Raw genomic sequence first — 26870 nt, 5'->3', positions numbered from 1 at the left:
CAGCAGCGAGGCCTTCCTGGACTGGCCCCTGGCCTTTGTGGAAAGCAGAGCAGTTCCGGGTCACCAACCTCCTAATGCCGGAAGGAAGGAAGGCAGAGCCTGCGACTGGCCCGCTGCAAAGACTCCTAAGAACATAAGAACAAGCCTGCTGGATCAGACCAGAGTCCATCTAGTCCAGCACTCTGCTACTCGCAGTGGCCCACCAGGTGCCTTTGGGAGCTCACCTGCAGGACGTGAAAGCAATGGCCTTCTGCGGCTGTTGCTCCCGAGCACCTGGTCTGCTAAGGCATTTGCAACCTCAGATCAAGGAGGATCAAGATGGTAGCCATAGATCGACTTCTCCATCAATCTGTCCAAGCCCTTTTTAAAGCTATCTAGGTGAGTGGCCATCACCACCTCCTGTGGCAGCATGTTCCAAACACCAATCCCACGTTGCGTGAAGAAGTGTTTCCTTTTATGAGTCCTAATTCTTCCCCCCAGCATTTTCAATGGATGCCTCCTGGTTCTAGTATTGTGAGAGAGAGAGAAAAATTTCTCTCTGTCCTCATTTTCTACCCCATTCATAATTTTATAGACTTCGATCATATCCCCTCTCGGACGTCTCCTCTCCAAACTAAAGAGCCCCAAACGCTGCAGCCTCTCCTCATAAGGAAAGTGCTCCACACACACACTCCCAGCTGCCACGCAGGAAGCCGTCCTGGACACAGCAGGGCCTGGTTGTTGGCAGAAGCAGGTGACAGAGGCAGGCCCTGACCCTCCGGCTACCTGCTAGGGCCAGAGGGAGACCCAGGGGGTGCAGAACAGGCCGTCAGGGCAGCCCCCTTTCCTCTGGCAAGCTGGCGGCAAAGGGGCGCACTGCAAGCAACAGGAAAGAAAGGCGGCGGGGGCCGCGGCTGCAAGAAGCGGACACAGAGACCCAAGACAGCGTCATCTTTGCGAAAAAAAGGTTTGTATTCACATTTCACAATGTACAAAAGTAAAGCAAACAAATGGATCAATATTTGTTTAGGAGACAACAACAGAAGCCAACACACACACACACGCACACACACACAGTGAATTTATAGCCAAAAACTGAAAGATAAAACGAGAGCCCTTTAGAAGAATTCCATCCTGAGAGGAGGAACGCAGGATAAATAGAAACCAACGTATTTACAATTTTGTACATGCTTAAAAACAAAAATCTTTACAATATCCCATAATCTCCTGTTCTTCAAATATATATATATTTATATATATTTATATATAATATATATAAGTATAATTTAATGTGTTTAAGGCAGCAAGGGGGGAGGGAGACAGAAGTGGAGGTTGGAATGGGGGTCCGGGCGGAAGCCTTTTTCCGAGGCCGCGGCGGAGGAAAAGGCGCCCCTCCCCCATTGCAGTTAAGGCATTTCTGCTCGAGGGCTGCATTGTAAGGCATGGCGGGTGACCAAGGGCCCCGGAGGCTGCCTACACCGAGGGGCCGTCGTAGCCACGAACCACAGCAAAAGATTTAAAGGTGGGAGTTGATCCCCTGCCAGTAGTTTCAGACGAGTCCCACACCTCTGCACGGCCCGTTTCAATGGAGGTGAGGACTGAGCCTCAAACGACGACCACGCAACCCAGCACTGCTGGGTCACGCCGGTCGGCTGGGAGGAAGGAAGGACGGAGAGAGAGAGCGTACAAAACAGGGCAGGAAAGGGAGGGGGCAGATTTTTCCACAGGGCCCCCCAGGAAGTCTCAAAGAGCCGGCCAGTCAGTGCTGAACCCAGCAGAGATCCCTGAACGGCCAAAGATGACCTGAAACATGGACGAGAGACAGAGACACCTTCCCGAGCATGAGTGGGGGGCCGCTTCCTGCCAGAGAGGGTTTTATTTGGTTTGGGACTGCGAGGCCACTGGGGCCTGGCGCAACCTGAGCTAGAACCCACGGCCTCCAGAGGTTGAAATTGGAGAGAGGAGGGAGTTGAGGCGTGGCCCAAGAACGCTCGCCTTTGGAAGGCAGAAAGCTCGTCCGCTGTGGGAACAGGTGGGGGGATGGGACCCAGTTCACGGCTGTCAGCCAGGAGAGCGCTTGCCTGAGACACAGGGGTCGCATTCAGGAAATGGGGCTCCCTCCCTACAAGACACCCCCCCACCCCCACCCCCACCCCCACAGGCACTCATGAATTAGTGCAATGCAACTGAAGGAACGAGGAGCCTGCGGCAGCTCTCGGGACAAAAGGACTCGCGGAGCCGGACTTGACCCAACACCAGGACGAAACATACAAGGCACAGATATGACTGAGCGGGGGGGACGGGGGGGGCACGGCCAATAAGTGCTTCGGACACACAGTCACTCAGAGCCCCTCCTGGCTGGCAAAGGATGGGAGGCTTTGCCCCCCGGCCCCCCCAGAGACACGAGGGAAGAGGAATTAAACCTGCCCCTCCCCCCCGCCCCACACCCACCCCGTTCTGCGTTTAGAGGGGGATTTCTGCCCCAGTAAAGGGTGTGCAAAAGCCCCACCAGCAAGTTGCAGCAGCCACAGAGGTGGCCGGAGCAGGAGGGGCAGGAGGGCTCCACCTGCAGACGAACCACGGAAGGACTCGCGTCTCTCTCTGGAAGCCCACCGAGCCTGGTGGGCCTCATGCGGCCCGGAGAGCCCACGGCCACAGACCCGGCCCCCCTTGCCCCACTAGAAGCCACAGAGCTTGCGATAGGCGAGGTACAGCAGCAGCATGAGAGAGACGTAGAAGGCGCCAAAGCCTGCCAAGTGCTCCGACAGGGGGGCGGCAGGCAAAGGGGCCGCTGCCCCCACCGGAGCAAAACCCGGCAGTGCGAGGAGGAGGCGGAGCAAGCCGTGGGTGTTGCCGCGGATGACGTCGGAGGCGGAGCAGAGAGAGACCTGTAGCAGGTGGAGAGAACATAGGATGAGACAACACTGTGAACACACACATACACATATACACAAACGCTTGTTAACAAAGTGACATCAGGGAGCAGAAAAGGATGTGGTTGAAGGGTACGGTGGGGGGGGGGAGGAGTGGATAACAGCCTGAAAATATTGCCCTGAGGTGGGGGTGGGGAGATACTTCCTAGTGGGGAGGATCCACAACCCAAAACCTCCCCCCGCTACACACCTCTGGAATCCCCAGTTGGCGACAGGCCTGCAGGAAACTCTCCACGTTCTTCCGACTTTTGATGGCGTTCAGCTTTGGCTGCCAAGAAAGAAAAGGGGGAAGGAAAGGGGGGGGCACTAGAATCCCACCAGCTCTGGCAGCCCCCGTCACAGCAGGGCAGGAAGTTGGCAGCCCCCCCCCCCCCACTTGTATTCTGAACTGGGACACTCAAAAACTCACCGGCTTTTCTCTGCCCCTTTACTCACTGGGGAGGGGGGTCGCAGAAGAAACTCCCCCTTTTGCCACCCCACGAATTGTTTGCAAGCAGGAAGGGCAGAGTCAGAAAATGGCCAGAGGCCGTCTCGGGCCCGCCAGCATTGTTATGTGCTTGTGGACGTGGGTTCGAATCAGCGTTTCTAATTTACATCAGCATTACAGGGAAACTCACCACAGCCGGGGAGGGCGATGGGCCGAAGAGGCACAGAACGCATAGAGTGTGGTTGATCCAGCTGGCACAAGAGACACCCCGTTGTAGCGCCTCCGCCCAAAGTCCTAGAAGCCAGAGTGGTCTTCAGGTGGGACTCGATGGCCTGGAGAAAGAGGCGGGAAGCCCCGTCAGCAGCACCGCGGGAGGGCGCGGGGAAGAGGGCTACTGGCTCACTACGTTCAGCTGGTCCTCAAGAGGGGCAGGGAAACAGGCAGGCACAGGCCGGGGGGGGCCTCAGAAGCTCATCAGGAGGGAATGTGGTTTTGGTGGGGGCCGTATGCATCACCCCAACCCCAATTTCCTTGAGCTGAGAATTCCAGCTGTGGCCCCCACCCTCCCCCTGTGGCACTCACTCCATGCCCAAAAGACGTGTCTGGACACCCAGTATATTCCAGCCACAACAGAAGGGAACGGCGGCCTTGCACACAGCCTTTTCCTCCCCACGTCTAGAGTTTGGATTTGGATTTATATCCCCCCTTTCTCTCCTGCAGGAGACTCAAAGGGGCTGACAATCTCCTTGCCCTTCCCCCCCCCTCACAACAAACACCCCCCTGTGAGGTAGGTGGGGCTGAGAGAGCTCCACAGAACTGTGACTAGCCCAAGGTCACCCAGTTGGCATGTGTGGGAGTGCACAGGCTAATCTGAATTCCCCAGAGAAGCCTCCACAGCTCAGGTGGCAGAGCTGGGAATCAAACCCGGTTCCTCCAGATTAGAATGCACCTGCTCTTAACCTCCTACGCCACTGGGCCCATCTCTGACGCAGGGGGCCTGGCTTACCATGCGAAGGGCAGCTGCCAGCTCTCTCTCATCCAGTGCCTGTGGTCCAGCTCGCAGCCTCGGCGAGTGGGTGGGCTCGGCGTGGTATGGCTCAGGCCAGAACCCTGGGAGCAAAGGGGAGGGGGGGGGGGAAGCGTGACCAGCCTGGACAGGCAAAGGGCAGCGAAAAGGCGGCTGAAGTCAGAAGAGCGGATCTAGCAGACCCTCCTCTGGGCGAGTCTCCAGCACCAGCGAGAGAAGGGCCGGAATTCCCAGAGTGCCCCTGCAGCCCTGGTCCTCCAGCCCCTCACAGGGTCCCTCGGGGCCTCTGCCGCTTTGTCAAGCAAACCCCCAGGGTGGGGCCACAAGCCGGCAGAAGGCCGTGGTCTGCCCCCCCTGCTCCTTACCAGAGCCCCGCTGGATGCCGTTCCGGGAGGAGGAGCGGAAGAGGAAGCTGGGGGGCTTGGCGAAGCCGGGCTCTCGGGAGGAAGGGCAGGTGGCCACAGAGCCCTGCAGCTGAGCCAGATCTGCGGAAATGGGGTGGAGAGAGGGTGCTCTCTGGATGGCCAGGGGGACAGAGGCCCCGAGGGGACCCCCAAGGCGAGGGCCAGCTCCTGGCGCCCCCTGCTCCTCTCACACCTTTCCCGTCTGCTGGCCCCCCCATGCCCCCCCACACTCCGGACACTTGATCCACCCGTCCCTGCCCGTCTGCCAGGAGTGCGCACGGCCTCCCGTCGGATGGTCGTCCCGCCTTCGACTTACCTCCAGGGTGCAGGGCTTGTCTGGGGCATCCGGTCAGCTGCTCAGCTGCCTGCAAGAGACCAGGGGGAAGGGGTCCATTTACCTGGGCCAGAGAAACCACCTGTAGAGGCCAGCCTGAGAGGCCCCCTTGCTCCTCCCCTCGCCCTACCTGGCTGCGATGCTTCAGCTGAGAGAGGCTGCTGCTGTTCTCAGCCAGGCCGCTGCTGGGGGGAGAGAGGAAGGAACCACAGTCAGGAACCCACCAGGGCCACATCTGGTGTTGCAGGAGCACCGGGGAAAACAGTGGCTCCCCCCACCCGCCCATCTGCTCCCCCGGCCAGCCGGTCGGGTGTCTGCTTCTGCTTAAGTTCTGGAAACAGAAGTCTAAAGGCTTATTCCTGATGCTGTCGTACAACACAGAAATCTTTCCCTCTGAGGAGTTTAGCACAGATTTTTCCTGAAAACGTTTCGGAAACTTTTTTCCCAGCTCAAAACACACTGCATAATTGTCTCCCCGTGACGCGAACGTGCCGGTTTCCCCTTTTAAAAATATTGTGCGTTGCGCGCTATTTAGATTTGACGTCGGAATTGGCGAAGCTGCAAAGATCGAGACTTGGCAGCATTGAAACACGGGCAGCAAAGCTCCGTGCACAACTCTGACCCAGCGGGGAAGAGAAACAGGGACAGCCTGACACGGGAGGCACAAACTGCCTGTTCCAAAGGGAAAGAAGGCCCTTGCTTTCACATCCTGCCTGTGAGCTCCCAAAGGCACCTGGTGGGCCACTGCGAGTAGCAGAGAGCTGGACTAGATGGACTCTGGTCTGATCCAGCTGGCTTGTTCTTATGTTCTTAAAGAAGGCAGACCTCCTGCTCTGCGCAAGGCAATTTGTGGGATCCAGAGGCGCTGCTGGGTAGACCCATAACCAAGCCCCAATCACAGGTGCCCGAGAAAGCCCAACCCGCCAGCCGCCAGGCAGAGAGGCCTCTGGGCCGCCCTTCTTCACAGGGAAGCCCTGCCCCACCCCCACCCCCAATGAGACAGCCTGCCTACCTGTCCTGCTTCTCTCGCCCTTGGCCCCACAGAGCCCCCCGTGACAGCTGCTGCTGCTGCCGCTCCCGTTCCTGCCACAGCTGCAGGAGTTCTGGGCGTCGTCGTTCCTCTCCTGTGGGCTCCGGTCTGCACGAGCACCCGACCCCCGAGGCCCTGCGAGCACCAGAGAGAGCAACAGGGTCACTGACCTTCACCTGGACTGACCGACGGCCGCCACGTGCAAGGCCAAGCACGGCACGCCCCCCCTCCCCTGGCACCAAGGGAGCTCCCTCAACAGAGACACCCAAGGGGAGCACGGTTCCCCCCACACTGGCCTGCGGGGAAGGCCTGACGCCCAAGAGGAAGCAGGACCTCCCCCTGCCATGAAGCCCCTGGGCGGAGGAAGGTGGGACAAGTCGCCCAGGAAGGCCCCCTCTGCCCTCCTGGCTCAAGGGCCTCTGCTTGGCTCATGCCCTGGCTGCTCTTCCAGTTAAGGGGGGGAGGGATGCGAGCAGCCTTTGCCTGAGACGCTGCAGAGACGCTGATTGAGGCTGCAGCAGCTGGGCCTGTCCCAGCCGCCTCTCCCTCCCTTCGGCAACCCACAGCAGTCCCAGCAGAGGCCACTAGGGGGCACTGCGCACCTGCCACTCGGGCTCTGATCCGCGGCGCCTGCCCTCTGGAAACTGCTCTTCTTGGGGGGCTTCTGCAGCTCCTAGGAGAAAGGCCCCAAGTCAGCCGCCAGACTCAGGCAGTGTTCCCCAACCTTTTCGACAGCACGGTGCCCTTGACCTCACTCTTCATATCTCACGGTGCCCCTGCCAGCCCCCCACCTTGCCCTCCCAGTGCCCCTGCTTGCCACCCCCCCCCAACTTCCCCTCCCAGGGTGAAGCACCACCATGGGGGAATACAGATTGGCTGCTGACCTTTTGTGGCGGGCCCTGCCTGCCCCGGGCCAGCTCCATGTCTTGCTGGCACCGGCGGGAGACACCACAAAAGTGAGGGGGGGCGGGCGGTAGTGTTCCCATGGAACCCTGGTTGGGAATCGCTGTGCCAGAGGCTGCCCACCCACCCGCCTGCCCCACCCACACAGCCCCTTGCCCTCCCACCATATAGAAGAAGAAGAAGAGTTTGGATTTATATCCCCCTTTCTCTCCTGCAGGAGACTCAAAGGGGCTGACAATCTCCTTGCCCTTCCCCCCTCACAACAAACACCCTGTGAGGTAGGTGGGGCTGAGAGAGCTCCGAGAAGCTGTGACTGGCCCAAGGTCACCCAGCTGGCGTGTGTGGGAGTGCACAGGCTAATCTGAATTCCCCAGATAAGCCTCCACAACTCAGGCGGCAGAGCTGGGAATCAAACCCGGTTCCGTGGCGGCGCGGGCAACACCGCTGCCTGCCTGCGCGCCACGCGCCAATAGCCAATATCCTCCAGATTAGATACACGAGCTCTTAACCTCCTACGCCACTGCTGCTCCTGACAGCTCCCCCTACCCCCCAGGCCTGGGGATTCCCCCCACTGCAGGCCATGCCTGTCTGCTCGGCTCAAACTGCCCCCCTCCTTGCCTCTTCCTCCTCGTCGCCATTGATGCTGCTGTCAATGTAGTCAATCTGCTCCAAATCGCTGGCGTCGGCTGCAGAGCGGAACGGAGGAGCCCCTGGTTAGGACACCTCGGGCCAAGCCCCCCGCCCGCCCCCCCACCTGCCCACCCAGCGTGGCTACTCACCTGCCCCGTTCCGCTTCTCTTTCAGCTGCCTGGGGTCCCGGGCGAGCTCCGCGATGCGGAAGGAAAGGTCAGAGAATTCGTCTGCTGACTGCAAGCGGGGGGAGAGAGGAAGAAGAAACTTGGAGGGGGCGTTTCCTGCAGCTGCGTATAGACCAGTGGTGGCGAACGTTTGGCACTCCAGATGTTATGGACTACAATTGGCCATGCTGGCAGGGGCTGATGGGAATTGTAGTCCATAACATCTGGAGTGCCAAATGTTTGCCGCCATGGGTATAAACAGACTGCCGGGCCAGAACACAGAAGCCGCCTGGAAGTCACCGGGGGGGAGGGGTGTGTGTGTTGGGGCCCCTCCCCTCCGAAGGGCAAAGCGACCCCCACCACAGAGGCCTGGCTGACTCGCACCTCATTTCCGGACCACCGCTTGCTTCCACTGTCAACGCTGTTGAAGCCGGAGTCCAGACCGCCATACTGTCGCGTGGGGTAGAATTCCTCCAGGAGGCTGGGAGGAGGAAATGGCACAGCTGAGTCGTTCAGAACAGACACACACACCCCTCACAAAGTTCCTGCTCCCACAGAGACCCACTTCCCATGACAACCAGAGTGCGAGGGGGGAGCCAGATCAAAGAGAGCCCTCCTTTCCCACCAGCCCTCAAACCGGCCCAGACTCCACGCACCAACAAGCCAAGGGGGGTCTCGGTGGCATCTCCCCCCCCCCCCCCGCCCGCACCAGGCCAGCTCCTTACCACGTGCCAAAGCCAGTGGGGCGGCTCCCGCGGGCAAACTCCTCCAGGTCCAGCCTGGCCCTGCTGCAGGCCTCGAGGTGCAGGTACTTGAAGATGTGGACTCTACCTTTCGAGCAGACCTGCAAGAGGAGGACGGGGCTGACAGGTGGGCGACTCTCCCGCCAGGGGGGCACCGAAGGGGCGCAGGGCGTGAGGAGGAGACGACCCCCCCTGGATTCCCCTTGAAGGGAAGGCGGCCTCCTGACCGCTTGCTCAGTGGCCCCCGCCCGCCCCAGTGCCAGGACTCCCGAGGGGGAGGCGGCAGCTCACGCAGAGGACCGTAAAGCAACAGGGCAGCCGGCTATGGCACGAGACGTGGCTGGCAGAAGCAGTCCAGACACTGTGGCCACAGACACGTGTCAGGGCAATGGGTTGAGCAAAAAAGCTCAGGCCCAGCTTGGATGGGGCCTCGACCACCGTCTCTCAGGAAAGGACTAGCCGTGGTGGCGAACCTTTGGCACTCCAGATGTTATGGACTACAATTACCATCAGCCCCTGCCAGCATGGCCAATTGGGGCTGATGGGAACTGTAGTCCATAACATCTGGAGTGCCAAACGTTCACCACCATGGGACTAAGGGGTCTCGGGGAAACCCTGGTGGGAAGGTACCCTGCTCGGCCACCACGAGGACCGGAGCCAACAGAGGCGCTGGCAGAGCAGAGGAAAGAAGAGAGAGATTTGGGGGGGGGAGCCGCTTCAGGGGCAGCGCTGGTGTCTCCCGGGCCTGGCGGTTGTCTGGGGGTCGTCTCCCTACCTACCTGCGCAGGTGGGAACTGCAGGGGGTTGTTTTCCAGGAGGATGCACTGCAGGTACCGCAGGTGACGGTAGCAGACAGGAATGTGAGCCACCCGGTTACAGGAGAAGTCCAGCCGCACCAACGGGAGCTCAGCCAACTCTGTGGAGGCAGCCAATCAGAAAGAGTCACCGGTCATTACAGGTAGCGCAGGGTGGGGGCACGCCCTCACTGGACAGGGAGGTTCCCTGAGGGAGAAGAGGCCACGGGCAACCCAGGCCCAGACGGAGCTCCCCTCACCCGGTCCCCGTCCAGCCCGCAGGAGCACTGACCTTCAGGCAGGCTGTCGATTTGATTCCTGCGGACGCTGAGGTCCCGGAGAGACATCAGCCCCCCGATGCTCGCGGGCAGCGACTGCAGCTCATTGCTGCCGACATCCTGGTCAGAAAAGTCACAGGCCACAGGTGAGCAGAGGAGGCCCAACCTCTTCCGAACGGCACAGGCACAAAGGATGGCCTGGCGCTTTCTGACGAGAGGGGAGCAGGCCAAGGGGAGGAAATACCAAAGCCCACAGCCCGGGATACCCAGCCAGGAGACCAGGCACAGCGGGGGGAGGGGGGGCTTTTTGTGTGTCCCCCAGGACTCTCCTCAGGAAGAAACGTGCCCCTCCCTCCCCGCCAGGACCCATGGTGCATGAACCTCTTAGCACTCCAGATACAGGATTATGGACTCTCAAGTTCCACATCATGCCCCTTCCAGCGCAGTAATTGGTCATGCTGGAAGGGGCTGATGGGAATTGTAGTCCATAACATCTGGAGTGCCAAAGGTTCGCCACCACTGCCATAGGAACATCAGGAACATAAGAACAAGCCAGCTGGATCAGACCAGAGTCCATCTAGTCCAGCACTCTGCTACTCGCAGTAGCCCACCAGGTGCCTTTGGGAGCTCACTTGCAGGAGGTGAAAGCAATGGCCTTCTGCGACTGTTGCTCCCAAGCACCTGGTCTGCTCAGGCATTTGCAACCTCAGATCAAGGAGGATCAAGATTGGCAGCCATAGATTGACTTCTCCTCCATAAATCTGTCTAAGCCCTTTTTAAAGAGCAGCAGTGGCGTAGTGGCTAAGAGCAGTGGCTAGGGTTAGGGTTAGGGTTAGGGTGCACTCTGATCTGGAGGAACCTGGTTTGATTCCCAGCTCTGCCACCTGAGCTGTGGAGGCTTATCTGGGGAATTCAGATTTGCCTGTACACTCCCACACACGCCAGCTGGGTGACCTTGGGCTAGTCACAGCTTCTCAGAGCTCTCTCAGCCCCACCCACCTATCAGGGTGTTTGTGGGCGGGGGGAAGGGAAAGGAGATTGTCAGCCCCTTTGAGTCTCCTGCAGGAGAGAAAGGGGGGATATAAATCCAAACTCTTCTTCTTCTTCTTCTAAAGCTATCCAGGTTAGTGGCCATCACCACCTCCTGTGGCAGCATATTCCAAACACCAATCACACGTTGCGTGAAGAAGTGTTTCCTTTTATCAGTCCTAATTCTTCCCCCCAGCATTTTCAGTGGATGCCCCCTGGTTCTAGTATTGTGAGCAAGAGAGAAAAATTTCTCTCTGTCCACATTTTCTACCCCATGCATAATTTTATAGACTTCAATCATATCCCCCCTCAGCCGCCTCCTCTCCAAACTAAAGAGCCCCAAACGCTGCAGCCTCTCCTCATAAGGAAGGTGCTCCAGTCCCTCAATCATCCTCGTTGCCCTTCTCTGCACTTTTTCTATCTCTTCGACATCCTTTTTGAGATGTGGAAAGCCCGGCTGGGTCAGAACAAGGGACCTGGTCTCATGTGGGGCCCCTCCCCACTGCCCCCTGGGCACAACCTGCCCGGCCCCCACGAGCAGCCGTTGCCTGGACTCAGAGGAAGCACTTGGCTCATGCTCAGACTCAAGCCGGGAGGAGGGGGAAGCCCCCCTGCCTTGGGGCTGAGGCCCGGCCTAGAGGGCCAGGCGTCGGGAAAGTCTCAGCCAGGCTGAACCTACAGAGAGCAGGAGAGGGAGGGAGGCCCCCGCAACCTGTGGTCTTGCTCCCCCCCCGACTCCCTGCCACCCCAAGCCCCGGCTCACCAGCTGGCGGAGGTTGCTGAGAGCGCCAATGTCGTCGGGCAAGCTTGCCAACTTGTTGTTGCTGGCGATGAGGATCTTCAGGGGCAAACGGCAGAGGCAGGCAGGCAGGGAGGTCAGCTGGTTTCGACTGTTACGGGGGGGGGAAGCGAGAGCTGGCTGAGGAGGAGGAGCGGCATCCCCCCCCCGGAGCATAGAGGGATCTGGCTACAGTAGGGGCAGGCACCCCCGCCTGCCACCCCCCGAGCAGAGCGTGGCCACCCCGCACCGGCTCACCTGAGGTTCAGGTAGGTGAGGGCCTGGAGGTTGGCGATGGCGGGGGTGATGCTCCGCAGGCAGTTGTGGTACAAGCACAGCCCTTCCAAGGACGTCAGGTGGCAGGCCGCCTCAGGCACTTCGGCAAAGCGGTTCCGGGACAGATCTGCAGGGCAGGAGAGAGAGAGAAACAGAGAGAGAGAAGGGCAGGTGACCTCTTGCTCAGCTTCTTCAAGACGCCCGGCCCATAACTCAGGGGGGGATTCCTCTTTCAGCAGAAGTCCCACGGATGGCCTGGGGTCAGAACACAACAAAGAGGCAGCAAAGAGCCCGGGGCAGCGGTTAGACTAGAAGAAGAAGAAGAGGAGTTTGGATTTATATCCCCCTTTTCTCTCCTGCAGGAGACTCAAAGGGGCTGACAATCTCCTTGCCCTTCCCCCCTCACAACAAACACCCTGTGAGGTGGGTGGGGCTGAGAGAGCTCCGAGAAGCTGTGACTAGCCCAAGGTCACCCAGCTGGCGTGTGTGGGAGTGCACAGGCTAATCTGAATTCCCCAGAGAAGCCTCCACAGCTCAGGCGGCAGAGCGGGGAATCAAACCCGGTTCCTCCAGATTAGATACATGAGCTCTTAACCTCCTACGCCACTGCTGCTCCTAGCTCAGGGGTCTGCAACCTGCGGCTCTCCAGATGTTCATGGACTACAATTCCCATCAGCCCCTGCCAGCATGGCCAACTGATGTGATTTGTAGTCCATGACCATCTGGAGAGCCGCAGGTTGCAGACCCCTGGACTAGCTGCAAGGACAGCATCATACGCCCACCGTTCTTTATTCTGCTTCCCCCACGACCCGAGATTGGGGTTCAGACCCCCCAGTTGTCCATGTGAATTCTTCTGGCTGAGAATGGGCCTCCTGCTCTCAGCCGGACCTACCTCACAGGTTTGGTGTCAGGTTAAAATGGGGAAGGGAAACAGTGTCCTCCCCCTCCCCCCCAATATCTTGAGCTCCTTGGAGAAAGCGAGAGTGTGAACAAGGAGGAGTTATGGGGGGAGGGGGCAAGGGAAAAGGGGGCAGAAAATGCAGATCAATTCTATCCCCTCACACAGGTAGGTATTTGGGGGAGGGGAGGGGAACGCTCCCTTTGGGGATCCGTGCCCACGTCTCCTGACCACGTCTCCAGCCACGCCGTCTCAGGCTGATCTTCCAACTGAATAGCCTCCATCGTGTGTCAACTACAACGGCCTTTTGTTGTGTTTGCTGAACAAACTAGTCCTTACAAAGCAGAACTAATGGGTGCAAATATGACGTCAGCCATCGAAACATTCAGAAAACAGCGGGAGGGCCTTCGAAGTTCTCCTGGGCGCCCTGTCCTTGTGAACCTACAAAGGCGACGAAATACTCCACAGGGTAACTCCAACATGAACATGCTGCTGTAGAGCTCACAAAGAACTTCCCCGCGCCCTCCTGGCTCACACAGAGACTTGGGCTTCCTTTCCCTACTTGCATCTGATGAGGGGAGCAGTGACCCTTGGAAGCTTACGCACACACACACACTCTTGTTGGTCCTTAAGGTGCTCCTCCATTCTAATTTAGCCCTTCTTCAAGGGCCCTCGCAGCTTTGGTCTGAAAGGACCCTGGGTTTCTTCGCTCCCTACCCCGGCCCCTAGTTCAACAAGACTGGCTCTTTCGTTAGAGATCTTGTTTGGGGGGTATATTGCAGACCCCCCCAGCCAGACTGAAGAGCTGGATGATGTCTTCCTGGAACAGATGGCCCAACTTTCGGAAGCAGAACAGACGCAGCAGTCCTGGGAGACGTCAATCATCCTAATGTTTGTTTGAAGTCAAACTCGGTCCGACAAAGGCCTTGGTTGCCTTGCAGACAATTTCATGGTCCAGAGGGTGGAAGAGGCACCAAGGCTATTTTGGATCTGCCCCTCACCAACAAGGACAACCTGGAGCAGCAGCGGCGTAGGAGGTTAAGAGCTCGTGTATCTAATCTGAAGGAACCGGGTTTGATTCCCAGCTCTGCCGCTTGAGTTGTGGAGGCTTATCTGGGGAATTCAGATTAGCCTGTGCACTCCCACACACGCCAGCAGGGTGACCTTGGGCTAGTCACAGTTCTTCGGAGCTCTCTCAGCCCCACCTACCTCACAGGGTGTTTGTTGTGAGGGGGGAAGGGCAAGGAGATTGCCAGCCCCTTTGAGTCTCCTGCAGGAGAGAAAGGGGGGGATATAAATCCAAACTCTTCTTCTTCTTCTTCTCTTCTGGTTAATGGGGTGGAAGCGGTAGGACCCTTAGGAGGGAGCGACTGCGTTCTCCTATTTCCTTGGTTACTGAACGTCCCCGTCTTGAGTCCCAGGAAGACCAGAAAGAGTTTAAATGCAGAGAAATAAAATCTTCTGGGGATTGCCAGGCTCCGCCAGGTTCTTGGGATTTTCTTTGCCGGGACTGACTGGGCGGCACCACCGAAGGCGGCCCGACTGGATCGGTTGATATTAGAGCCAGATGTTAAAAAGAGCTCTGACCAGCTTACTGCACAGGGAGCTGCGCCCTCCCCACCGCCAGCAAGGAGGGGCACGTGCTCAGCCGTGGCCAGTTCTCTGGACAGGAGCCTCTGAAGCCAAGTCGGCAGGTAAACTGACTCCTGGCAGCCACACCTGCAGGGCATTTTACCCGTCCATCCCCACAGCCCCGTCCTTCCCCTAAAGATCACTGAGGAAGGGGGAGGGTGAGAAAAGCAGAATCGGCCCCCGAGTGGGGAGAGGCCGCACCAGACCCCTGGCTAAAAATAGTTCCGTTTAAAGCCCAGATGTTCCCTTTCTTGGTTAAAAAAAGGTTTCTGAAGCAGTAATTGCTTGCTGGCAAAAAGCTCTCTGCACGTTCCAGCTGTCAGCAGATGCAGGTGGGAACGCTTGGCGGAAGGAAGGAGCAGGGCCCGTCCAGCTGAGAAGGGACACGTTTAGACCCACAGTTATGGGGCGAGGGGGGCAGAAGAAACAGGAAGTCCTCCCCCTCTCAGAGAATGGGCTCCTAAGTATTCAGGGGAGGCAGGGCCGGCTCTCCCATCAGGGCTCCAGGACTACAGCCACCGGAGAGCCACAGATCCTCACGAAAGGTGTGGGCAGGGCAGCCACGGAGGCAAGCACAGGGGACAAGAGCAGGAAACCTGACTGCAGGTGGCCACAGACTCACGCTTTCCTCCTTGCCTTCTGAAAACCTCCTCCCACCCCTGGGGGGTATCCAAAAGGGGACGGGGCTCTTGCTTGGAAAGTGCGGGGCTTGAACACCCAGGACTCCGTGAGGACCCCGGTCTGAGAGGACAGTGGCGGTGTTGCAGAACACAAAGCCCCCCCCCCCCCACCTCCTGGATGAGCTCCAACTGCAGGCCAGAGAGAAGACGTCTCCCCCCCCCCCCGCCCCCGTTCAAGAAAGGGCAGGACGTTCCCCTTTGTCCGCAGGCAGCTGCCTGAAATCCTTGTCAAGAGTACAAAGCAGGGATCTCCCCACTCTCGGAGCACATCTGGGCAGATGCTGCCCTGCAGCCTCACTTCTCTCCAGCCACTAAAAACAAACTTTTCCAGACAGAGCAGGGCTCCAGAAATGAAGGCTCAGCCCCTTCCTCCTAAATGCGGAGGAGCTCCCCGGGGCTCGCCTCTGGGCCCGGCCTTCCCAGGGTACGTGCGCCTGCTCTTGCCCACCGTACAGACAGTCTGCAAAGCATCCAGCCAAGAAAACTACACTCGGCGTCCTAAAGCTTCGTCTGTGCTCAGTTCTGCGGTATCCGCACCCCGATCCCCGACCTGGCTAGGATCCCCAGGTATGCCGGCCACCCAACCCCCCTCCCCCACTGCCCACAAGAGACCTCTCTACGCGAGGATATAGAATGTCCAGAAATGTTGGAGCCACCAGGACAGGAAGAAGAAGAAGAGTTTGGATTTATATCCCCCCTTTCTCTCCTGCAGGAGACTCAAAGGGGCTGACAATCTCCTTGCCCTTCCCCCCTCACAACAAACACCCTGTGAGGTGGGTGGGGCTGAGAGAGCTCCGAGAAGCTGTGACTCGCCCAAGGTCACCCAGCTGGCGTGTGTGGGAGTGCACAGGCTAATCTGAATTCCCCAGATAAGCCTCCACAGCTCAGGCGGCAGAGCTGGGAATCAAACCCGGTTCCTCCAGATTAGATACATGAGCTCCTAACCTCCTACGCCACTGCTGCATAGGAGGGGACAGGCAAGGCACTTCTTTTTCCGATTTAATAACATCAAATGCATCTTTATAACTTGGTTGGCATTTAATATTATAACTTGGTTGGCATTTAATATTCTGTTACTCAGCATATTCATGGAACGCAGGTAGTCGCAGGTCCCGTGTCACTCCAGCGCTCCCCCAATTTTTCCATCCTGGGGGGGAGTGTGTCCCTCCCCCTGCCCCCCCCCCCAGGCCCTCCCATCTCTACTTCCAAGATTAAATTCCAGCAGCTTTTGGAAACCCCTTTTGCTCAGACAGAAACCCCCGCACGCAGCCTGGTTCCCCCTCCTCCAGTTTCTATGGTCACTCGCCCGGCCAAATATTAGTCCGCCCAGACAGGGGGATGGTTGGCGCTTGGCTGGAGCAGCACCCGGGAAACCCAAACTACCCAGTGTGAACAAAAACCCAGGATCCACATTAAGTCAACAGAAACTTATCCCTTCTTGAGAAACACGGAGCTATGCAAACAGGGCTCTGGGACCCCTGCAGGGTCCAAGATGACCCCCACCTGGCTAACAGGACAGCAAAGCCCTGGGGGGCATCGTCTTGGAAGGGGAGGAGGGATTCTCCGCCTCAGGGGCAGGGGATAGAATTGCCCCCCTTCCCTCAAAGAGTATTGAGCACCTAAGCGGGGACCCCTCCCTCACCCCGTGTGCAGACTGCCGGGGGTCACGATGCCCCCGCAGGTCTCCTGGCTCCTTGAGGCAATCTCCTGATGGGGGGGAGGGAAAGGATGGGCCCCGTCCTCAGCTCAGGCCAAACAGACCACTGAGCCCGCAGAACGAACCACCTTGGCAGGGCCCAGCACACTGCAGGCTCGACCCCCCGGCTCCTGCCCCATGCGACGCTCTCAGCATCACCCGCAGTTCAGTGGGCGCAGCTTCGTGCCCACCCTGAACGGGGCTCAACCTGCAACAGGAGCCAAGGCACAGGCACCTGGGGGCCGGGCAACCCCACCCGTCGCACTCCAGCCCCAACATCTCCGCTCTCGATGCAGGAGCAGCAGTGGCATAGGAGGTTGAGAGCTCGTGTATCTAATCTGGAGGAACCGGGTTTGATTCCCCGCTCTGCCGCCTGAGCTGTGGAGGCTTATCTGGGGAATTCAGGTTAGCCTGTACACTCCCACACACGCCAGCTGGGTGACCTTGGGCTAGTCACAGCTTCTCGGAGCTCTCTCAGCCCCACCCACCTCACAGGGTGTTTGTTGTGAGGGGGGGAAGGGCAAGGAGATTGTCAGCCCCTTTGAGTCTCCTGCAGGAGAGAAAGGGGGGATATAAATCCAAACTCTTTTTTCTTCTTCTCAATAAACAGAGGATGCTCTTGGCCACTGGCTGGTTCTGTCTGCAGCTGACTTGGGGGGGGGGGGTTTCTCAGCCACCACTCTGTGATGGGCGAGCGTGGGTGGCTGGCGTTGCTATGGACTCCAGCGTGGTTGGTTGCCACGCTCTCCTCTCCTGGGAGCTGGGACTTTTTCGGCGTGTCTCTTCCTGCTGAGGCAGCCAATGACAGAGGATGAGATTCCAGGGACCCCTGGCACCAGACGTCCTGCAGACAGACGCAAGGCACGGCCTCCGACAGCTCACAGTGGCTTCCCTGGCCCTCAGAGACAGCCTGGATGGGCTGGGCTCAGTCGGGCCTTCAGATGGGGAGCGCTTGAAGATGGGTCAACAAACACCGGGCTGGGGATTATGGGCCCCGCACAGGGTACGGTCAGATGGGACCAGGGTGCAGAGAAGGAAGAAAGGCAGGTTGGGTCCAATCCAGGGTTCTTACGGGCACCTACGACAGGGGCCATATTAATTCAGTTGTGCACCTTCTCCCTCGGTTGCTGCCTGTTTCTGGGCTCGCTACAAGGGGCTGTTTTTTACATAAGAACATAAAAACACGCCAGCTGGATCAGACCAGAGTCCATCTAGTCCAGCTCTCTGCTACTCGCAGTGGCCCACCAGGTGCCTTTGGGAGCTCACGTGCAGGAGGTGAACACAATGGCCTTCTGCTGCTGCTGCTCCTGAGCACCTGGTCTGCTACGGCATTTGCAATCTGAGATCAAGGAGGATCAAGATTGGGAGCCATAGATCGACTTCTCCTCCATAAATCTGTCCAAGCCCCTTTTACAGCTATCCAGGTGAGTGGCCATCACCACCTCCTGTGGCAGCATATTCCAAACACCAATCACACGTTGCGTGAAGAAGCGTTTCCTTTTATTAGTCCTAATTCTTCCCCCCAACATTTTCAATGGATGCCCCCTGGTTCTAGTTTTGTGAGTATTAATTAATTCTAGTATTAATTAAAACCCATAATACCCTTTCAAGGAGTTCCCTAAGTGCCCGAAGGGTTCCAAAAAGGGGGGAAAAATGGAGGTCTCTCTCTGGCCAGGTCCCCAGAGCAAGTGAGAGAAAATTGCAACCTCTGCTCTAACCCTCTGAAGCTGATAATGAGCCCCAACGGAGAAGCTGATCCGTCCAGCCCACTGACATTGGCGGGGTCTCAGAGCAGGGCTCCCGTCTGTTTCCTACACACACAAACTCTTTCCCAAATTCCCAAACAGGAATGCCGCAGAATCATAAAGATTTGTGACTTTAAAAATGAACAGCAAAAAATCGAAAGTCACACCCATTAACATAATCAGTCCAAACACAGAACGAATCAAAAGACTGAGCCCTGCGGGATAGGACAGGATATAGGTTTAGTTAAATAGATGAATAAATAATGGGGTTACTTGGTTCTGGAAATAGCGGAAGGTCTAAATCACAGCAAATGAAACAGTTAAAAAATTTAAATAAATGACAACAGTAAGATGGCTAAGAGCAAGGGAAATCCCTGAACCTCTCCTGGTTCCACATAAACATAATGGTCAAAATGGCCCTACTACAAAACAAACCAACCAACAACAAAAAATAAATATAATAAACCCCTTATTGCCCACTGTGCAATGTTGCTTTTAGGAAATCACTAGCCAACCTTGCAGGGTTGTTCCAAACTATGCCCAAAGTCCTTAGAGGAAGGGTGGGGCTACAACCCTGACTCAACAGCCGTGTGCCCGTGGCCCCAGAACCCCAGAAGAGAAAGGCTGAGCCGCTACACAGCGAGGGAGTCCACTGGGCTGCTCTGCCAGGCACCGGCCTCCCCTTCCCTTCCCCCACACCCCCTCCTCTTGCCCATCCTCCCCTGTGGCCAGAACTGGTCGTGCTGCAGAAACAACAGCCTGACAAGGGCACACACCATTGTGCGCACACACAGGGCGATTTGCAGGAGTCGCATCTGAGCCTGCTGCCCTCGCCATGCACGCGTTTACTGCCTGGTCATCCAATTCAGTCTGGAAGGGCTGCTCAGTGCCTGCCAATCCCTCTGCCTGCCCAGGGCCCACCTGGCTCCGTGGGTCAGATGGAGGGCTCAGGGAAATCACGCTCAGGGAGTCAGGGGACAGGGTGACAGGGGACAGAGGGGAGGGGGCCCTCAGAGCCCAGAGGAGAGACCCACGCGGAGGCTGCGCCCAGCACCTACCCCCGTGCACCATACCAGAGGGAAACCCCACCGCACGGAGCAGAAGTGGACTGTTCCTCCAGCAACAGCAGATGCTCCATCAGCAGGGCCTCCTCGCAGCATCCCAGCCGGCCCTGGCCAATACAGGATTTCCTGCTGCTGCTTCCAGCCCTGCCCCACAGCCAAAGCACAGGCTGACCTCTGAGCAGGGGCTTCCGAAGGGCAGGCCAGGGCCCCATCTTCTGGCAACTGCTCCATGCGGAGCTGCAAGAGCCTGCCCATTGCTTAGAGGGCAGCCCCATGAATACTGGCAGACACAAACAGCCGCCATGGCTTCTCCAATGGTGGGGCCACAGAAAACTGAGGGGGGGGGGGGTACAGTCAAGCTACAGTGACCCGGAAGGGTCTGCAAGGCCGGAGGCACTGAGGAGGAGGAGAAGAAGGAGAAGGAGAAGAAGAAGAAAGGAGAAGGAGGAGAAGGAGAAGAAGGAGAAGAGGAGGAGGAGGAGTTTGGATTTATATCCCCCCTTTCTCTCCTGTTGGAGACTCAAAGGGGCTGACAATCTCCTTGCCCTTCCCCCCTCACAACAAACACCCCGTGAGGTAGGTGGGGCTGAGAGAGCTCTGAAGAACTGTGACTGGCCCAAGGTCACCCAGCTGGCGTGTGTGGGAGTGCCCAGGCTAATCTGAATTCCCCAGATAAGCCTCCACAGCTCAGGCGGCAGAGCTGGGAATCAAACCTGGTTCCTCCAGATCAGAGTGCACCTGCTCTTAACCACTACATGTGCCACTGGCGACCTCAGCACAGCAACCCCAGACATCTGTGTGTGTGTGTGTCCGTGTCTGCGTGTGTCGTGTGTGTGTGTGTGTCCCCATCCCAGTATTAACTCACCAGGGCCAACCCAGCTTAGCTTCCAACATCAGGTCAACCTGGACTATAAACTGCTGCAAAACCAACCCAGAAAGAGGAACTTCAGCACAGAAAGTCCGAACCAACCAAGGACAGGGACAGAAACCCAAGAAGAACAAACATATCGCTGCACCTGAAAAGCCTCCAGAACGGCCCATTCAGGCAAAAACCTCCCGGCAGCTTCGTCCCCTTCCACAAAAAGGTCTCAGCAACAATCATGCAGCCTTGTAGGCTCCAGAATCATAGAGTTGGAAGAGACCCCCAAGGGCCATCCAGTCCAACCCCCTGCCATGCAGGAACACACCACCAAAGCACTCTCCTGAAAGCAGGCCTGGCAAACCTTTGTCCGTGGGGCCCCTCAAAATGCCCCTGGCTCGGCAGCGGCAGCAGAGCAGGCCAAGGGAAGGTGCGGCGAGGAGTAGCCACACCAGAGAGCCAGTGTAGCGTAGCAGGCGTGTCAGACCAGGACACGGGAGACACGGGTTTGAACCCCCACTCCTGCCAAGGAGGTTCACTGGGTGACGCTGGGCCAGTCACACACACTCTTGGCCTACCCCAGTGGTTCTCAACCTTCCTAATGCCGCAACCCTTTAATACAGCCCCTCATGTTGTGGTGGCCCCCAACCCTAACATTTATCCATTTTACAGATGGAGAACACTGATGTAGAGCATAGGTGTCAAATTTGCGGCCCTCCAGATGTTATGGACTACAGTTCCCATCATCCCCTGCCAGCATCATGCTGGCAGGGGATGATGGGAACTGTAGTCCATAACATCTGGAGGGCCGCGAGTTTGACACCTGTGATGTAGTCTTAGGCGACCCCTGTGAAAGGGTCGTTCGACCCCCTAAGGGGTCCCGACCCACAGGTTGAGAACCACCAGCCTAACCTATCTCGCAGGGTTGTTGTGAGGATACAGTGAGGGGAGGGGGGGAACGACAAAAGCCACTTTGATTCCCCCGCGGGCTACTTTGTTACTAGACTGGGGTAAAGTGTAATAAATAAATCCAAGGGATTAGAGTGAGGAGCCCTGGTCTAAACGGCCTGCATTCGAGTTGCCTGCGTGCCCCAGGCTCCGTGGCCAGCGAGGGAGGGAGGGGGCCGGTCACGGGATGCAGCCACCTTTCCCTTTCATCTCACCTGTGACTCTTCCCCTCACCCTGCGCACGCACCGGAAAGTCACCAAACTGGTTTGCCTCCCAGCCAGGGTGCAGCCGGCCCTCCCCAACCCAACGGAAAGCTGTGCCAAGGGGCACACAGGAAGTCCCAACAGCTCAGCCTGCGGACATTAGCAGCAGCTCCCCATGGGGGCCATTTTGCCAGGAGAAGACCCCATCCCCAGACAGCCTTTCTGGACAGCCAGCAGCTGAGAGGGGGAGAGCCGGAGGAAGCCATCTCTGGGCCCACAATCCTGTCCTACTGTGGAACTCCACTGTTCTGACAAAGTCTGCAAACAGCTGCTTTAAAAACAATGCTGTGTTTAAAAGGCTGTGCTCATTGTTGCTTAGAATATGTTGTAATGTTATGTTTATTGATTCTGTCACTGCTGTTATTTAACGTTATTATTGTTGATTCTGTTGGCTGTTATTTAACGTTATGATTGTTGCTGTTGTCATTTTGCAGCTGTCGTTCACCGCCCTGAGCCCTTTCACGGGAGGGCAGCGTATAAATCTAATAAACTAAACAGTTGCACACACACGGCTGTCCCACTAGCAAGCTCGATTCCAGATAGCAGCAGCCTCATCCAGAAGTCACGCCAAAACTGAGGCTCGCGACCACAGCTAACTGAGCATGACACCAACTTTCACAAGCCATGGTTTTCACAGAATGAATTGGCTGAGCCCTCCACCCGCCGAGCCCGACCACCTGGAAAACGAGTGCGGCTCTCAGGAGCTCCAGCCGAGGCTGAGCATTTGGGGGGTGGGGGAAGGGAGGCCCTTACTGAGCCAGGAAGCCCCACAGCAATACTTTCTGAAGGGCTCTTTCCAAAGAAAGCCTCCATTTCCTAAAGAAGAGCCGAGACACTCTGGCTCCACCCAGCGTGACCTGAGAGGCCGGCAGCAACGGAAAAAGGAAGCTCTTTACCACTGGCAGGGTGTCCCCCCCCGCCCCACACACACACACTCCAGTTCTCTCATCCACAAAACTCACAAACAGAACCCCTCCGGTCCTTTTTTCCTAGAGAGGCTGTAAGCAGAGCCGGACTGGCCCACGGCAGAGCAGGCGGCAGACCTGTCCGGGGGGATCCCTTCCAGCCCAAACAGCCAGCGCACAACCCCACCTGGGCTGGCTTCTTCCAGCTGCCGCCTCATTAGCAAAGCCCCCACTTTCCCCCGACCCCAGGAAGCACCGGTTCAGCACGCAACACATGACCATGTCTACTGAAGTGCAGGACACGGGGGGGGGGGGGGGGGGGGGGCAGTGGATTGATGGACACCGGCCAAGAGGGCTTGAAGAAGCAGCTCCATCAGCTGCTATCAGCCAGGGTAGAAAGATGGAACCTCCATGCTCAGAGGCAGCCGGCTTCTCACCACCGGAGCTCCAGAATGACCCGCAGGAAGGGCCACTGCCGCTGTGCCTGGCTTAAGAGCTGACTGGGAGGCATGTGGCCAGCTGCCCCTGAAAACTGGCCACTGGACCGACCCCCCATGACTGACTACAGGAGCCGGCTCTTCCGGCAGTGGCAGGCAGGAAGCCCCGGCAGAGAGAGAGGCCTCCGGAGAGCTCTGCCTCCTCTGGCCAGGGAAGGCCCCGTCCTCCTCGCCCACCACACAAGTTGTCCTTGTCAGTATCTCCCCTGCCTAGAAAGAACGTGGACTATGTCAGACATCCTGGATGCCAAATGCCAGCAGCTTGCGGGGGGAGGCGGAGCCCTCGACCATCTGCAGCAGCAGCTCCCCCCCCCCCCAGCTCTTCCCGACTGTCACAATCGCACAAGGAGGCGAGGAACGTTTGCAGAGCGGCAGAGGAAGACAGGGGCTCCCCAAAGCGCAGGAAGGAGCCTGCTCTGACGCTCCCCACAAATCCAGACTTCAGGCAGCCCAGAGCAATCGAAGCCCAATCCTCCCTGCAGCCTGCGGCTCTCCAGATGTTCATGGACTACAAATCCCATCAGCCCCTGCATGGACTACAAATACCATCAGCCCAATCGTTCCTGTATCAGGGGTCTGCAGCCTGTGGCTCTCCAGATGTTCATGGACTACAAATACCATCAGCCCCTGCCAGCATGGCCAATTGGCCTCAGCACCGATTCCCACACAAGCCTGCAAAGACTAAGAGGCACGTTGGGGCACCCCCAAAGCCCACAGCTTCTGGCCCACAACAGCCTCACCTCATGAGCCCAATCAACAAAGACTCTAGCTCAGAAGTGTCCAACTCTGGCGCTTCTTCAGATGTTCATGGACAAGAATTCCCATCAGCCCCTGCTGAAGCCATGTCAGCAAGGGCTGATGGGAATTGTAGTCTATGAACATCTGAAGAAGCGCCAGAGTTGGACACCTCTGTTCTAGCTGGCCTTTCAGATGTCACCAGACTCGACGCCAGTTTCTACCTGAGGCTGCAGGTCACCACAAGGGAAGGAGGGAGGCACAGGTGAAGGTGCTCCCCTCGGCAACGCAGCAGCCCTGCCGCAAGGATTTCCTTCCTGCCACCCCCTCAACAGGCGGTCCCTCTCCAAAAGCTCCACTGAGTTAAATTATTTGCCCCTCTGCCTGCCCTCAAGCATCCCAGCGGGGGGGGGGGGGGATCCAGCAGCAGGAGGAAGAGCGGGACCCAGACGGCCGTCTCAAGCAGAGCTCCGAAATGTATTGTCGAAGGCTTTCACGGCCAGATTCAACTGGTTCAGGTGGGTTTCCCGGGGGGCTGCGTGGCCGTGGTCTGGTGGATCTTGTTCCTGACGTTTCGCCTGCATCTGTGGCTGGCATCTCCAGAGGCGTATCACAGAGAGAAGTCTGTTGCACACATGTAAATATTCCCTTCTCGCTTGTCACAGTGTGTAACAGACTTCTCTCTGTGATACACCTCTGAAGATGCCAGCCACAGATGAAGGGCAAAGGTTAGGAACAAGATCCACCAGACCACGGCCACGCAGCCCCCTGGGAAACCCACCAGAACCAGAGCTCTGAAACATCCCAAATAAAGGGCCTCGTTGTCTTCTCTGACATGTTTTCACAGCTGCCACCTGAAGAGGCCTCCGCCCGCTTCCTCCTGCCAGAAAGAGGTGCACAAAAGCTCCCCCTCGGGCAAAAGCAGCAGGCAGCCTTGGCAGAGGCCCCCCTGCCTGGCCCCCACGGTCCCCTCAAGGGAGCTCAGCCACGGACCGCCTGCCGGGCAGCCCCAATCAGCTGCACCCCCTCCCCCCCCCCCGGCCGGCTTACCTGCCAGCAGCTGGAGGGCAACCCTCGCTTGAGGCACCTCCGGGCCCGGATATTCCGGCTGCCAGTCTGCTGCTGCTGCTGCTGCTGCGTGGGCGCCTGATGTGTGCCTCGGGAAGCTGGCAGCTCATGCAGCCCTCCAGCACCACCCCCGCCAGCAGCAGAGCAGGGCCAGCGCCGCCACCCCACCTGGCCCCACCTGCTCACCTGTCGCCCCCCAGCAACAGGTCAGGCACACCTGGCGGAAACTCAGCAGATCCATCCTGAAACGGAGCGGGCAGGAGAGGGGATTCTGACGCCTCCCCCTCAGCCATCCTCCCCCTCCCCCTCCCCCTCCCCCCCACCGAGCCTACACTGCAGAGCCCCACGGTGGATTCCGAGGCAGGCAGGTGAGAGCCCCTCCCGTTATGAGCAGAGCTGCGTCCTCAACACCTCCTCCTCCTGAGGAGACGCTAAAAAGCCCCGGGACGTCTTCTGGGCCTTCTGCTCCAGCTCTGCCAGACGCCCGCACAGGAGCTCCCTCCGCACAGAGCACAGCTGACTCCCCGCACGCCGAAAACTCCCTCAGAGGAAGCCCGGCCTACCTTGCAGGGCTCTGTGCACAGCCGGGAGAGCAACGGAACCAACCATAAAGCGGGAGAGGCGGGGGTGGGGGGCAGGCCCAGAAATTAAAGGGGGGCGGGGGAGGACCTATCTATAGGGTACAAGATAATGGGGGGGGGGCCCCGAAGAGGGTGGGAAAAGCGATCGGGGCGGGGCGAGAAGGGGAGGGGCCGGGCCCGGGCCACGCCTCTCACCCGCCTGCGTGGTGTCGCTGAGGTCCCAGCGCCGGGCCGCTCCGCCGGGGAAGTGCCGCAGGTGCCGGCCCGCCAGGCTCAGCTTCCCGGAGGCCGCCGCCTCCTCCAAGGCGCGCTCGGGGCCGGGCAGGAAGGGGGAGGGCGGGGGCAGCGAGTCGGCCCCGCCCTCGCCCGCCGCCATGCCTGAGGCTCCGCTCGTTCCCCCGCGGCAGCGCCTGGCCGAATGAGCGCTGCGAGGCGGACACAGAGAGACCCCAGCCAAAGGGGGCGGGGCGCCAGGCGCAGCAGTAGCCTATCAGAGGCAGGCCACGAGGGACGTTATCAATCGCAGGGAGGCGGGCGGGGCCGCAAACTCCCGGCAGCCAATCCAAGGGGGCCGTGAGGGTCAGCGCTTCCTCTTTGCGCTCCAATCGAGCACTGGAGGGTGCAGACGCGAGACGTTGTTTGGCCTCTAGCCAATGAGTGGTTCCTGAGGAGTATTGACTACCACTTAATCCAATCACCTGGCGCCGACGCGTGTCCTCCCTTCTCAACAAATGAAATTCGGAGAGGCGGGGCGCTCGTAGCTACTTTCCAATCGTGAAGCGGCCAGATAGGTCTCGGCCTCGGGTCGGCGGGCAGCTTCAAGGTCTAGGGGCGTTTCCTAGCGGGTGAATGACAGCCGTTTGGCCAATCCAACAAAAAGTGACGCCTCCCGGGGCTTTCGGCGGCAACGGTTGAAAGACTGCAGGCCGAGGGAGGGGGAGGAGAAGCAGCCCCTGGTAAGGGAAGAGTGGCAGCTAGAGGGCCAATCCCCAGCGGGATCTCCTCCGGACGCGGGGAGGAAACTGACCAATCAGAGCCAGGGGTTTCTGACGGTGGGGGCGGGGCCTACGAAGTTTGAAAGACAGGGGACCCAGACAGGGGGCAACTCATGCCTGACTGACAGGCCGCTGTGCCAATAGCTGATCAGGTCTGCATGGAAAAGGGCGGTTCTGGAACCCGGTGCCCTCCGAGTGAGCCCCGGTGCAGGGGCTGCTCTGGGCTGGGCAATGGGTCCGCCAAAAGGAGTCTGTAACCTGTGCCTCGCCAGATGGTCATGGACTACAATTCCCATCAGCCCCTGCCAGCATGGCCAATTGTAGTCCATGGCCATCTGGCGAGGCACAGATTGCAGACCCCTGGCCCAAAAGCCACTTTTGAATTCAAAGCGATCTCTAAACGAATATAAAACCATCTCTGAATGTGGAATATTTTCCATCTCTGCTGGTCCCCCTGTTGCATTGCAGAGTGTGGGTTTCAGGAGGTCGCTGCTGTCCAATTTTTGTATAAAAATGCAATTATTAATTATAGACCACAGGGGTCAAACTCGCACTCCTCCAGATGTGATGA

The 26870-nt window shown here is 58.4% G+C and overlaps 1 protein-coding gene across 1 annotated transcript; it reads right to left on the bottom strand.

The window, feature by feature from the left end:
- Nucleotides 1–932: 932 nt before the first annotated feature.
- Nucleotides 933–25736, bottom strand: LRCH4 (leucine rich repeats and calponin homology domain containing 4). Its single transcript, XM_048516965.1, is given in 19 exon segments — nucleotides 933–2867; nucleotides 3103–3180; nucleotides 3530–3544; nucleotides 3546–3671; nucleotides 4346–4449; nucleotides 4732–4851; nucleotides 5087–5135; nucleotides 5235–5289; nucleotides 6117–6269; nucleotides 6737–6807; nucleotides 7656–7723; nucleotides 7817–7904; nucleotides 8219–8315; nucleotides 8560–8678; nucleotides 9357–9493; nucleotides 9664–9769; nucleotides 11442–11568; nucleotides 11715–11859; nucleotides 25500–25736. Coding segments are annotated over 19 exon segments (2049 nt in total). The 5' UTR covers nucleotides 25681–25736; the 3' UTR covers nucleotides 933–2657.
- Nucleotides 25737–26870: the final 1134 nt, after the last annotated feature.

Source organism: Sphaerodactylus townsendi, linkage group LG15 (assembly GCF_021028975.2).
Source record: "Sphaerodactylus townsendi isolate TG3544 linkage group LG15, MPM_Stown_v2.3, whole genome shotgun sequence".
NCBI lineage: Eukaryota > Metazoa > Chordata > Lepidosauria > Squamata > Sphaerodactylidae > Sphaerodactylus > Sphaerodactylus townsendi.
This window is presented reverse-complemented; position numbering and strand designations above follow the sequence as displayed.